Below are 14371 nucleotides of genomic sequence, written 5' to 3' on the forward strand. Positions count from 1 at the left end.
TACATATGTGTGTGTATAAATATATACATACTATATATATGTGTGTGCACGTGTGTATAGTATGTCTGTATGTACATACAAACTATACACACATATATGTATACATACACACACACACACACACACATATATGTGTGTGTATGTGTGTGTATATATATGTGTGTGTGTGTGTGTGTATGTATGTATGTATATATTTGTATATATATACACATACACACACATATATGTATATATGTATACATAGATATATAGATATATGTATGTATGTATATATATATATATATATAGATATGTATATATATGTATATATATATGTATATATATATATATGTGTGTGTGTGTAGAGAGACGAGAAGCTTTTTAACATGCTTTTTGAGAGAGAGACTCTTTTTGACATCCTAAGGAAACAACCTTAGCAGCTTTAAACTACGTTAACAAGAAATTTTAGTCCTGAAAGTCAAAAGCCAAAATTCTACCCGGTTGTTTTCAATTTACACTAAAGGATGTTTTAAATTTAAAAAAGCATCAGTGCCTCACCACACACCCAAGAAGATTTACCCTCTTTTTCCCAAACGGCCAACAATAGTGGAGAAGTTACTGTAAGGCATTAATTAATTGGAACAAATTAGACCTACAGTTGATGTGCAATTGTGATCTCTACGTCTTACACCTACACTTGATACGGAGTATACACCGCTTTATTAATGCCTACTCTTGATACGGATTTAGTACGAGATATGGAGTATACACCGATTTATTAATGCCTTACAGTAGTTAAATTAGCTGCATGTTCGTGTGCAATTGTCTTCTCCAAGTCTATCATACACCTACAATTTATACGAATTTAGTTGTGTGTATATACATATGACTCACCGATTTATTAACAAGACCTCGTTCTTGTGCTAGGCTGAAATTCATTTCAAATGGCTTCGAGGGTGCATGGGTTCATCCCACCCTCTGCCACGTTAAGAGTTGTGCCCACGATGAAGGGTTACTTAGAAGCTCCCCGAAGTGCGTGTTATCTGCGCCGTCCGTGCTCAAGCAATTCCTTAATGGTAAGAGTGGTTTTGTTTTAGTTTGGCGTGTGATGGAGAGTGGCTACATTCCCTTTCCGGCCCTCCCCGTAAAAAAAACATAAAAAGAACAAACCCACCCACACCAGAGAGAGAGAGAGAGAGAGGGGATTATGTTAACGTCTTCATAAGAGCAAAGGGTTTGAGACCAAATCATAGTATAATATCTCCATAATATATATATATATATATATATCCTCTTGGTATGGAGCTAGAATGCGGAGGGCCAAGACCCTTGGGGTTTGGGGTGTTTGGCTCATAAGATCATGGGCACTTGAGAGGGTAGTGTGAGTTGGTGGCCGAAATACCCTCAAACTATTGGTGGCCGAAATCTATAAACTATGTGTAGCAGAAATGCTTATGGAACACCAGGCCATCTATGCCTACGAGAGTGATTGTTCTATCTTATTAGTTGAGCCCACCTCTCATTCAAGGTGTGTGGTCAGAGTACCAACACGGAATGCAAGTGGTAGAGCGGACATGACGCCTAGTTGCACGGGACTTATGTTTACACCAAGGGTCATGTGGACTGATGCCTTGTTGGTAGGAGACTTATTTTGTCTCGCCCATTTATTTGGAACATGGATTCTTTAAGCCATATTGGAATCACTATCTCCCCGTACGGAGGCCAAGAGGTTCATTGTTCATCTCACCATACATGTGGATTCATGTTCGGATTGTGAGGAGAGGGCAATTCAATGAACACTCCACCATACACGTGGATTCGTGTTAGGATTGTGGAGTGAGTGCTTCATTGTTTCCACACCAGGCTCGTAGATCAGAGTTGGGATTGTGTGGGAGAACATGGAGACCGTTGGTATTGGGAGAAAGGATTGCCAGAAATATGGAGAAGCAACTCTTCTGTCACCACGGTTTGTGCTCTGGAATGACACCAGTTTGTGTGCATAGCACATGTTTCTATGTGAGACACTAGTTTCTTGTGCATGGTACTTGTTTGAGTGTCTTAACACCTGGTTGGCGATTTTCATTGGCATATGAGTCTGTGTTTTAGAGCAGTGACATACCTAATTCGGCTCTCCCTGATGAGCCTAGGAGGTTGGTGGATGTAATCTAAATAAGTCTTTCATGGAGGTTTGAGAGGGATCTCACTAACTTTGATTCCTTGGGTGCTATCTGTTAGCAGTCATCTCTTGTCTGTATATTTACACCAGAGCCTCTGCTGTGGGTGTGCCCGCCCGATTTAGGTGTTTTCTCATTTTTCTCCACTCTCCATATTTTTTTCTATTTTTTCTCTATTTTTCCTCAGGTGTGGGAGGTTGTATTGTGGCTATTGGCTCATCCAGATGATGGTCGAATGATTCTACTGCCCTCAGGTTGTCCTCTGTAGCTGGCTAACTTGATCTGTGTGCTGGTGGTCGATTGGAGGGCTGAGCAGGTCGTGGACATCTAGCTGCTGTCGGCGGCTGTCTTTTGTGCAGGCCGACTGGCTGTAGGGGCTATATAAAATGGCCCCTTGTCCCCACGCAGTTTGTATTCAGTATTTCGGGATTTTCTTGTGTATATAGCAGAGTTACATGCTTCTCTCTCTCTCTCTCTCTCTCTCTCTCTCTCTCTCTCTCTCTCTCTATTGCTGTGTTTTTCTGCAATGCACTTGCTCTTGTGTTTTCAGATCTTGTTTTCATCTCCGCTGCATATTCTGACATGGTATCAGAGCTCTAGGCTCTTGAAAGATCTTGGGAACTGTGTGAGCAAGAGGGGGGCTATTTTGTTGCTGATTGGTGGACTGTTTTGGACCGTATGGGAAGAGGAGAAGCAAGAGGAAGGCGGGTTGATTTGCTGGACAGCCACTTGCAAGTTTAGTTCCTCATTTTTTCCTACCCACCCACCCTTTTCAGTTACACCCCCGCAATGGCAGATTTACTTGAGATGGCTAAGAATCAGGTGAAGATCCCGACACTCCCCACGTTTCGTCAGTTGGACGGGAACAACTACGGCATATGGAAGGTAATGATAGAATCTATTTTGGAGTCTTATGACTTTGCTGATTTCATTGTTGTTGGGGTTCCACGGCCGAAGTTAGAGAAAGGGGAGTTACCCTCGATTCGGAAAAGAACGTGAGGCACAGGCACAGTTATGGGATCGTGTCAATGCCAGAGTCCGTTCTTTCATTTTCCTCAATTGCACACCACAGGTAATCAATCCTATCAAGCATATGATGCTGGCCAGAGGTATATGGCAACATTTGACTTCTTTCTACAACAGGGTATCGCCCATGAAGAGGATCTCCTTTGGAAGTACAGATGCGGGTGATGAATCCTGCAAAGTCGTTGACGATGTGGGAGCACATCAACAAGCTGTGAGTTCTATGGACTTAGACAGAACGGGTCACCCATGTTTCTGTTTTTCGGTAAGGTTATAACTTTAGCACAACAGTTAGGGTTACCAAGCAGGTTAAGATGGATCGATTCATTTGTGGATTACATCCTAACATCCGGTTCATAGTTCGTAACTTTGAACCCAGTACATATGACCAGGCTTTGACTCAGGCTCAAAAGAAGAAATGAAGATGAACGGAGGCAAGCTTAAGCAACCGCAGTCTAGTACCAAAACCCAACATGAGCAATATGCTTCGTAGTCGGGAAAAGGTAATGCGTCTTCTAAAGATGCTAAGAAGGACGACAGTGTTATCTAAGCAGGCCAAGATGAATCGTTTCATTCGTGGATTACATCCTAACATCCGGTTCACAGTTCGTAACTTTGAACCCAGCACATATGACCAGGCTTTGACTCAGGCTCAAAATGAAGAAATGAAGATGAACGGAGACAAGCCTAAGAAACCGCAGTCTAGTACCAAACCCCAGCAACAGCAATATGCTTCGCAGCCGCCGGGAAAAGGTAATGCGTCTTCTAAAGATGCTAAGAAGGACGATAGTTCTAGCTCTACTTCAAGGGGTAAGAAGGATAAGGAATCCAAGCCTAAGAAAACCCTTGAGGAAAAGGCTGAGGCAGGCATCACTGGAGGCTATCTTTCCCCCGAGAAGCAAAGGAAGTACCAGTCAGAGAACATATGTTTTTTTCTATCATACCATAGGGCATGGTAAGAAGGATTGCCAGAAATGGCAAATAGAGCAAGCCTCTAAACCACCTTCTTCCACAGTTGCCACAGCATCTCCTGCTCCTCCAGACCTGTCTGTTACCACCAACACAGTTCAGCTTTTACCTTCTATGTATCCTATGCCATCCGCGGTATTTGATGCTAAGTAGGAGGGTGAGAGTGATGCTGCATAGAAAAGCCTCATCCGAGCTTATGGCTTTGCCAAGGGCTGCCAGTTTGTAGTCCTATTTGACATGGGCAGTTTTGAGGACACCATCTCTTCCCAGTTGGCTACCAAAACGAGCTGTACATTAGTGCCCTATCATTTGGATGTCGATAGGTTCACACCTTGTCTTCGCACCCACATATCTCAAAAGGCACAGCAATTTGCCTTTGTAGTTCAAAAGGCCTCATTCCAACAGCATTTCATTGTCTCGCCTTTTTTGGGTTGTGACATGATCTTAGGAATCCAGTGGTTTCGTCAGTATGAGCCTATCTGAAAAGGTTTTCCTAAGCCCGTTATGATTCATGTGGGGATAGAAGCATTCTTGGCATCCCGTTGATTTCTCATCTGAAAAGGTTTTACTATCTGAAAAGGTTTTCCTAAGCCCGTCATGATTCATGTGGGGATAGAAGCATTCTTGGCATCCTGTTGATTTCTCATCTGCAAGCCCGACGAGCTATCCACCAGGGAGTGGAAGGAGCATTGATTTATGTTCGTGTTTAGACAACCTGTACCTCATTGATAGCGGCTATCTCATCTTTATCTCCAGTCCCATGGTTAGCAGACCTCCGGTCTAGATATCAGGACATTATGCTTAGGGACGATCTCCTGCCCAGTTTGCCCCCATCCCGTCCTGAGAATCATCATATCGATTTGGTCCGTGGATCAGAACCTCCTAGCAGGTTCCTCTATCGTCTTTCTAAGACTTTAGAGGGCAAGCTAGAAAAGTTTTTATTTAAGCTCCTCTAAGCCGGATTCTTTCGGCCATCTTTCTCACCATTTGTTGCACCCATCCTATTTGTCCAAAAGAAGGACAAGTCTGCATGCCTTTGTGTAGACTATAGGGCATTTAACAAACTCACCATTAAGAATAAGTTTCCTATGCCAAGGAGTGAGTACATTTTGGAGCGTTTAGATGGTGCAAATTTTTTCACTAAGATCGACCTCAAGAGTGGTTACCATTAGGTCCGCATTTTTGAAGCTGATATTCCAAAAATAGCTTTCTGGACAGAGCGTGGTCACTCATGCCCTTTGGGCTTATCTGTCACGACCCTGTGTTTTTCTCTGGACAGTATGTAGGTGTGCACGGGGACGTGGTGGACAGTGTGAATGGCATCAGGTTGGAGTCAAAAAGTAAACCCATGTGTGGACAACCCCAAGTGTGAAGGGGGCAAAGAGACTTTAATTAAAAAGGTTTTATAACCTTTGGTGGGCAAAAAAAAATTAAAGTTATAAAGGTTTTAAAACCTTGGGAGGTCCCTAAGCAATTTATAGAGGCTACTCCACTTTTGGAGGCCCACGACTCTCTTCTTTCTCTCTCTCTTGCTTTTGGGGAGGGGGCGTGCAAGTTGGCTGTGTGGATGAGAAGGGAACCACACCTGCGTAGGGAGTACCCATACATAGAACTGCTGGTCGTACAGAACAGGTTGTTGAGAACTGTATGGAACAGGCGGCTGCATGTTTACTGGCGACTGGAGGTACAGGCGGAGCTGGCGACCAGGGTACGGGTGCTGCAGGTTCTGACGCCTACTGTGCAGGTTTTGGCTGGTGGCTGGTACAGGCAGTAACTGCAGGCCTGTACAGACAGCAGGTACAGTCAAGTACGGAGGCTGTATGACAGTTGATTCAGGTGGCAATTGCACACTATTTGGTACGGGTGGCTGCAGGTGTTGACCTATACGGAGAGGTGGTGCAGGTGCATCGTACAGGTGGCTGCAAGTTGAGTACTGTGCGGGCAGCGCATCGTATAGGCGGCAGTGCATCTCACAGGCGGCCAGGTGTGTACTTTTTGGAGGACGTCGTGTTTTTGCAGAAAGGAGGGGCTGGTTTTTCATGAACATAGACATCATGTCGATGGCGTTCAACTGATGGAACTTTCAGCTTCTCTTTGCTTTGGTTCGGGACTGTTTTGGAAAGGGTTTATGGACTGTTTCGTGGCAGTTCATGTGGCTATGAACATGAGCAATGCTCGGGACTGTTTTGAGATCAGTTTGAGGACTGTTTATGGGCTGTTTTTGTTTGGTAGCAAAATTCAGCTATGTACTTGGGTTTCCGGCTGCAAGTATAGGTCAATTGAAAGTGTTTCTTGGCATGGGAGTGATGCAAGCTCGCATGGCTGCGTGCTCATGGAGCATATTGTTTTCTTCCTGCTAGAAAGGAACAGAGGGACCTACAGTTAAGGGCATCTCTATGTTGCCAGATGTTTCATGAGGGAACAGGTAACTAGATGTATGCTGTTGTTGGCACTGTTGTTGAATGGTGCTATGAATGGTTCTGTATAGAAACAGGACAGAAGTTTCAAAGGGAAACAGGCCTAAGGGTTTCATATGGAAACAGGTCGTAGGTTTCTCGAGGAAACATATTTTTGGGTTTCTCCAGGAGATAGGTCACATGCAGGCATAAGGTACAGGAATGGACACATGTATGGTACAGCCTTGCTATTGATTGGACATGGGACAGGGAATCCATGACAGAGATGGATAGTACCCTTGGAAGGTAGAGAGGGTTGGTACAGGTGTGTCGATTGTATGGTATGCTGTGCTGTGATACGAGTTCTCTTTTGAGAGACAGTTTGGGAGTCTGTGTTGTGATGTAGAAGCACTGGATGTGTCAGGGTGTGATGCTGTTCATAGTGTGAGAGGCTATGGATGGTTGTGGCAGCCCTGATCATGGGAGAAAGCTTCTGTATGCAGACTCAATGTGAGAGAGTCTTTCGATGTGAAAATGGCTGGATTTGTTTGTGGATGCCGAGTGGAGAAGAAGCCATGATGCAGGTTCTTTGCAGGCTTCAGGAGTTCTACTGTGACGGCTGAGTTCCCAGCCTTATTGTAATCAAAGCTCTTATAATCAATTAAAGAAATACCGCAAGGGACGCCACTGCGTTTTGGGGCCAATCGGTATCCGTGTACTGTTTGCAGGAGCACTCTAGCTCCCCCTGTTTGTTTTCCTTTTCTAGGTCCTCAATGGCGTTGAAGTGTTTTATGTGCGAGTGTTTGTTTCACCGCCTGTCAGGCCGGTTCCAATTACCTGTGACCGCTCCCTATAGGAGGCCTATAGATCGGAATACAATATACACATATTTAGAATACTTAATTTAACTGTTATTAAACAATGGAAACAACATGAGCAACACAAATACTGGAAATACTGAAAAATATAAATGACACTAGCACTGGGGCCGGAAAGGGCCGGTCCCCCCCCTCAATACTTTTTGTATTTCTTGGACTATTTATATTTGTACAAGTGTCACGGGCCTGACAGGCCAAATTTCTCTACAAGGGAGTGAAAACAACCAAATAAAACTGGTTCAAGTCGATGAAGAGGTGTTGGTCAGAGTAGCCCCAAACCATAGGCTCAGTCCCTCTTTCACTGGGTGTACACTTGCCTTTCACTGGTCTTCCGGAACCGTGCACAAACGGGCATGCCCGGACTAACGCAGGCAATAGTGTACACCGCAGAGGGAACGTTTCCCGGTTCTCCCAATTAAGCTTTGTACTTGGTTTTTTCTCGTACCCTCTTGACCTTCAGTGGCTCCTCTATAAATGAGGGCGCGGTCAGGGCAGTCATGGAAGAAACCTCTTTCCAATGATCCTCTAGAGTGTATGTAACTGGAGAAGAACTTACCTACACAAAGCTTGGAATAACAGCATTTAACTTGAATTATTATCTGAATTTGAGATAAATTATTGAAATAAATACCTGGCATGGATTTTAATTCAAATCTCAGTAGTGAAGACCATTTTCCTTGTATTGTACTCCAAAATGGAAGCTTCAACAAAACAACCAGTAGCTACACAAGACAGGTACAGCAGGTACTTATGGGTAGCTTGCAGGTACAGTAGATATTGTCAAGTACACATGGGTAGCCAGCAGGTATTGATGGGCAGCCAGCAAGTACAACAGGTGGTACTGTCAGGTATACGTGGGCAGCCAGCAGGTACTGAAGATGGTACAGTAGGTACACACAAGTACATGTAGGCAGCTAGCAGTCTGCAGGTACAGCAGGGCAGTCAGCTCTGTTTGCAAGTACAGCAGCTCCTTGGCAGGTACAACAGGGGCAGATAGGCGGGTACAGCCAGGTACAACGGGGCAGCAGATAGGCGGGTATAGCCAGGTGTGGAGAGGTGGGTATAGCAGCCGGTGAAGATGGCAAGTAGAGTCACCAACCCCACACGTGGGTATTTCATGCAAGCCTTTTTTTTAAAAAGGTTATAAAGTCTTAATTCAACTTATTACTTTGGCCCCCCCTCATAAGCAAATGTCCAGCCCCTATTTAAAATGGGTGTGAACACAATACCTTATAAATATTGAGGTTCACTCAAGTTTATGGGTTTTACCATTTTAAAAGGCCAAAACAAAAAATACTTACCACCTATTCACACGCCACACCACCAAGTCAGCAAATAGCATTCCACAGTACAGTAGGAGTGTCCCCGTCCAGAGTGTACTGGCACGGCATTACAGGCAGACACGCAAACAAGTCATGCAAAAACAAATTTATGCATGCAGGCATAAATGCATGTATACAAATAATGGACGAAATCTCCCTTCCATGAAACTTGTACAAGAGGTTCTTGTCGGGCACAAAATTGGTGCGACAAATATAAATAAATATGTCCTGGTCTTCCTATGGAGTGATAGTCCCATAGGTAAGACACCATCCTGGCCATACATGAGTGGCACCAACAGGCTCCCGTCCATACAGCACGAAGCAAATCACACACGGGTGGCACGAAACTGGTTCCGTCCATGTGACGCAGCATTGGTCGCACACGGGTGGCATTGATCTAGCTCCCGTCCATGTGACATCATAAAACTGGCCCTTTCACATGGGACACTGGCCTGGCTCCATGTGAACATGGCACAAATCTGGCCGCTCTATGGAGTGACAGTCCCATAGAAGTGGCTCCAAAAATGGAGATGGACCAAATGGTGACATTACCAATGCACCCGCAACCTTCAATAAAATGATGTCCAAGATTTTCATAGTCCTCATTGGTAAGTGTGTTTTCATACTTCTTGATGACATACTTATATTCTCAGCCATTGCGGAGCAGCATGAGAAAGATGGGGAGAAAGTCTTGTAACTTTTGCTAGATAATGGGCTGTACATAAACGCCAAAAAGTCTTCAATACTTGGGCTATAACATCGGTTCCGTTGGGATTTGATTGGATCCCTCGAAGGTACAAGAGATCTTGGATTGGGACATCCCTTAGACCACCCAAGAGATCCGTTCTTTTGTAGGTCTTTGCCAATCCTACAATATGCATGTTCACTAGTTTTCCAACCTTGCAGCACCTCTCACAGACTTGCTTGAGGGGGTCAAAACTCGTAGACAAAAAGTCACTGTCACAGGCAAGGCGCTTGATGCATTCCGTGCACTCCGGAAAGAGCAGCCTCAGAAGTTCTTGTTCTTGCGTTTTGCATCAAGTTGTTCCAGGATGGTGTTTAGGGCTGAAAGAAGAATCCTAGAGCTTCCGCATGTGAAAGAGGATTCCATCAGTCTGTTGATAACACCATCTATCACCGGGAGGAGGGAAAGATATTCCTTCCTAAGGCCAAGAAAGCAAGCTGTGATAGGAAAGCCTAAGACGCGGTATGCCTTTTTGGGGGCGTGTGGCCACACTATGCAGATAGATTTCTGAAGTCGACCAAAGAGTTGCTTTTTGACGCCCTGAATTGCGTACTCTTGAGTTTCCTTCTTGTTATCTCTTCCCTCATCAACTCTCGCTTGCCATAGTATTTCCCCCCGCTATCTATTACCTATACACTCTCTACAAGTGCTTTTTTTTCTGAACTAATCTATGGCTGAGTAGATGGACACCTCAATTACTTCTATGGAGGTGGATGGAACTTTGTCAGCCTCTCCCACAGAGACTATGGGACCTGATCACGCCTCATTTTTGGCCAATAAAAAGACCGTTCCAATTTCTCGAGGGTATTGTTGATACCTTTATGGCCTCCAACTAAGGAGTCATGGGCATCATGGAGGAGCTGCTCGCTTTTCCCGAATGACACAGAGACGGTTCTTGTAGAACAATCAACTGTTCTGCATTGAGTAATGGCCAAGCTCAGAAGTGAGGGCCAGACTGTATTGAGTACCAAACTCAGGGGAATTGACATACTGATCTTTCATGCTATCTATGTCTTTCTGAGTGATTTCAAGAATAGTAGACTCCTGCATGGTTTGGATGTTGGCCTTTCGACTAAGAGCATTTGCGACTGGGTTATGCTTACCAGGGATGTACTCGATCATTCCTCCAAATTGTTGGAAGATCTGACTCCATTCGGCTTGCCGATCACTCTACTGGGCACTTGGCATGGTTTGAAGCCACTTAAGTGCTTGGTGGTCTGTTTTAACTATGAAAACTTGTCCATAAGGAAAAGGCTTCCAATGTTTGAGCGTTGTGATCACACCTAATAGCTCTTTGTCATAAATTGAATAATTCTTTTCTGCGACATCCAACTTTCGACTGTAGTAGGCCACGGGTCTATTGTCCTGTTGAAGAACTACACCTATAGCTACATTGCTGGCATCGGTAATGACCTCGAAAGGTTCATCCCAAGATGCTAACTTCAGCAAGTGATATGGAGAGAAGAGAGAGAGAGAGATAGCTGAGTGTTCAGTATATTCATATGGTACAAAAAGGTATACAATCTTGCAGCCCTTGGCTACCTTCATGAAAAGGTAGAAACCTAATCTAATACCTACTCTAGGACCCAGTCCAATGCTGGACTAAATGCCTATCAACGAGCATTCTCAAGTTGAACCATAGGGGAAGCTTTCCCAGGGTTTCCTTCATCCTCTTAAAGACTTTTGTCACGAAGGATTGCGACAGATTGAAGATTTTAACACTCCAAACGCTTCCATTGTGAAGTCTTCCGCTGTCATTGACTCTACTTGCAATCGGTAAGCTTTGATACTTAAATATGGAAGCAAGTAGTAGAAGGGAGGAGTTGGATTCCATGTTCACATATCCTGTGTAGTGTTCTCTTGTCGTTGATACCATGTGTTGGTGGAACAATAGAGAGTAGATGGTAAGGTGTCACCATTTGGTCCCTTCACGAGTCTTGACCAGTGTTTCACACAACGAGCGGAACCAAGGTGTGAACGGGGATTTTCCATAGAAGAAAGCTAGAGCACTTTATTAGCATGGTTTGGCCTGAAAGATGGCCACACAGCCAATGCAGCATAGGATTTTTTTCAATAAAAGTGACTTATAATGTTTATAAGTCGGTGTGTTCACACATCATTAAAGACGGGCTGGACATATTATTATTTTGGGCATGGACAAGTGGACAAAAGGAGGCGCCTGGATGAAACTTGGACATCAAGCCAGGAAAAGCATAAAAGTTGATATTTTTGGGCTAAAACTTGGAGTGCAAGCCAAGGAAAGCATAAAGTTGATATTTTTGGGCTAAAACTTGGAGTGCAAGCCAAGGAAAGTATAAAGTTGATATTTTTGGACAAGCTCAGCTATTTTGGAAAAAAAAGGAAAAGTGCTACAAATATAGCTAGTCGACTCGACTCTATTTAAGAAGGGGTTGGGGTTGTTTTTGGAGATGCGCATCACTCTGGAGCTCTCTCTCTCTTTTCTTTTCCAGATAGTGTATCAGATCAGATGTCATATGGTTGTAACTTTGGTCTCATAGGTCACTTTGGCCTTTTGAAGACGTTAATATAACATTTCATTTCTCTCTCTCTCTCTCTCTCTCTCTCTCTCTCTCTCCTTTGCTGGCTGGCCGACTTGCTCCCTACCTCCTACAGGGCTAGCCGACTTGCTCCTTACCCCCTTAAGGGCTGGCTGACTTGTTCCTTGCCTTCTATAGAGGTGGTTGACTTCCTCTAGGGCAGCCTTAGAGCTAGTCGACTTCTTCCAGAGCAGCCACATGGCTGGCCGCCTTCTCCTAGAGCTTGACGGGGCTGGTCGACTCATTTATGGGCTGATTTATGGAGCTGTTTTTGGGTTGAATTGAGAGCTCTTGTGGGACTGTTCATGACTTTTTTTTTGGGGCTGATTTGTTACGGAATTCAGAGCTATTTTGGGCTCCATACCGGGCTGTTTTATAGACAGTTTAACGGCTGTTTTATGGACAGTTTATGGGCTGATTATGAGCTGATTATGGGACTGTTTTGAAATAGTCTACGGATAGCTTTTGGGAGCTGTGTTTGTATCTGCTCTGGATAGATATCCAGGCAAGAGATTTGTGCTGATGCTTTGTGGAAAATTTGGTGTTGTATGCACCCACACCTTGGTATCTTGTAAAAGCTTCTGTGTGAATAAAGAAGTTCCTACGGGGGGCTTGCCGTTCCGGCTCAATGCGGTGTTAGTGTATTATTTAAGGTTCTTCCAGTATGTTGTGATGCTCTGATTGGTATGTGAAGTGTTGGTCTATCCATTATTGTCGTTCCGAGAGTTCCTCGATTTGTGGACAGTTGTATCAGAGCATAGGCTTTCTCGGAAGCAAGAGGCTTCCTGCCAACAATGAGAAAGAGAAAAGATCAGAAGTGGGGACTACACTGACCATCAGTTTTGCTATTGAGCTTATGAAACAGTCATGAGCATGAGCAGTAGACAGCTTGGTCTAAGGATTTATGGATTCACGGATTTTGTCCTCGGAATATGGAGTTGGTTTTATGTGCTCGTGTTCAGCACTTTTTCCATATGGATATTGTGGATTCTACAATCAAGCTTACAGACAAGTTATATGGAGCTATATCTCAAGATCATAGTCACAGGGGACGGCGGGGACGGAGCCTAGGAACGCTGGGATGCCGAAACGGGACGACGCAGGGACGGGGACGGACAGGGACGGACGGACGTCCCCCGACGGGCGTTTCAAACAGGGAACAGCGCAGGGGACGGCGCAGGGACGGGGGACGGCCTGTGCGGGGACGGCAGAGAGCCGTTGCGCCTGCGTCGCCTGCGCCCGTTTTTGGCCGTTGCGCTCGTTTCTGGCCGTTGCGCCTGCCTGCCGCCTGCCTACCTTCGTAGCCGTTTATGGCTGTTGGGCCTTGGCCCTCTCTCTCTCTTGCCCTTGAGGCTTTCCTCTCTCTCTTGCCTATCTATATAAGAGCCCACCTCTACAAGGGTACAAGCACACACAAGTTCATTGCTCATTGCTCAAGCTTCTTGAATCTTCTCTCGAGTCTCTTCCAACTTCCAAGTTCCAAGCTCTAGGGCCTAGGCTCTCACCTCTCCCTCAAGCCTCTTGAGTCTTCCAACTTCCAAGCCTCTAGGCTCTCTCTCTCTCTCTCTCTCTCTCTCATTCCTCAAGGCTCTCTCTCTCTCTCTCATTCCTCAAGGCTCAAGAGTCAAGCGGCAAGCCATCTTCAACCAAGGCATCCTCCTCACGTGCCGGGGCTTCTCGTAGAAGGACAACGGGATGGACATGGTGGGAGGAGGTAAACTACACCACATCCGTTCATGGAGGCGGTTCTCGGCCATGGGTATGCAAGCTTTGCCCGTACCGGCGAACGGGTGGCGCCGACAAAGTGCGAGCCCACCTCTTGCATGAGAGTGGGCATGAGGTGAGGTTTTGCACGAATGTCACGCCCGAGAAGAGACGGGAACTTCTTGACAAGCTTAGCGTCTACGAAGCGGTCGAAGCGACAAGAAGGACACCACGAGTGGCCGTGGATCCCGTGACGATGGGGAGAGGAACTCAAGCCTCTACCATGGAGTCATGTGGTGGATCGGGATCATGCACACCATCACCTTCGCCATCAAGTCGGAATGTTACTCCATCCACGACACCGGCACCCTCCATCTCCACGGCCTCTCAATCATTACGTGGCCCACGGCGACAATCTACACTTGGGGAGAATTGGAACCCCAAGTTGAAGGAGGAGGTGGATATGGCGGTGGCCCGCTTCTTCTTCCACGACCACATTGCCTTTCAAGCGGCTAGGTAAGTGCAATCGATCATTGCCAATTCATCATTCATGTTTTCATCATCCTAGTCTCCTTCTCATTAGTAAATTACTTTCTTGAATAGGTCGGAATACTTCAAGGTAA

The 14371-nt window shown here is 45.3% G+C and overlaps 1 protein-coding gene across 5 annotated transcripts in view; it reads left to right on the forward strand.

Annotated features, from left to right (window-relative positions):
- The first annotated feature begins 489 nt into the window (after positions 1-489).
- LOC147608374 (uncharacterized) overlaps positions 490-14371 on the forward strand; it is an 81840-nt gene continuing 67958 nt past the window's right edge. For 2 of the 5 annotated variants that reach the window (XM_086789314.1, XM_086789319.1), the window contains exon 1: positions 735-1055. In XM_086789314.1, the coding sequence (XP_086645440.1) occupies positions 924-1055 (132 nt within the window). In that variant the 5' untranslated portion in view covers positions 735-923. Of the gene's footprint in view, positions 600-655; positions 1056-14371 lie in introns of those variants that run through there. The other 3 variants (XM_086789318.1, XM_086789317.1, XM_086789316.1) reach the window with 3 other exon arrangements.

Source organism: Cibotium barometz, chromosome 53 (genome assembly GCF_041138505.1).
Source record: "Cibotium barometz isolate CiBa-2024 chromosome 53, ASM4113850v1, whole genome shotgun sequence".
Taxonomy (NCBI): domain Eukaryota; kingdom Viridiplantae; phylum Streptophyta; class Polypodiopsida; order Cyatheales; family Cibotiaceae; genus Cibotium; species Cibotium barometz.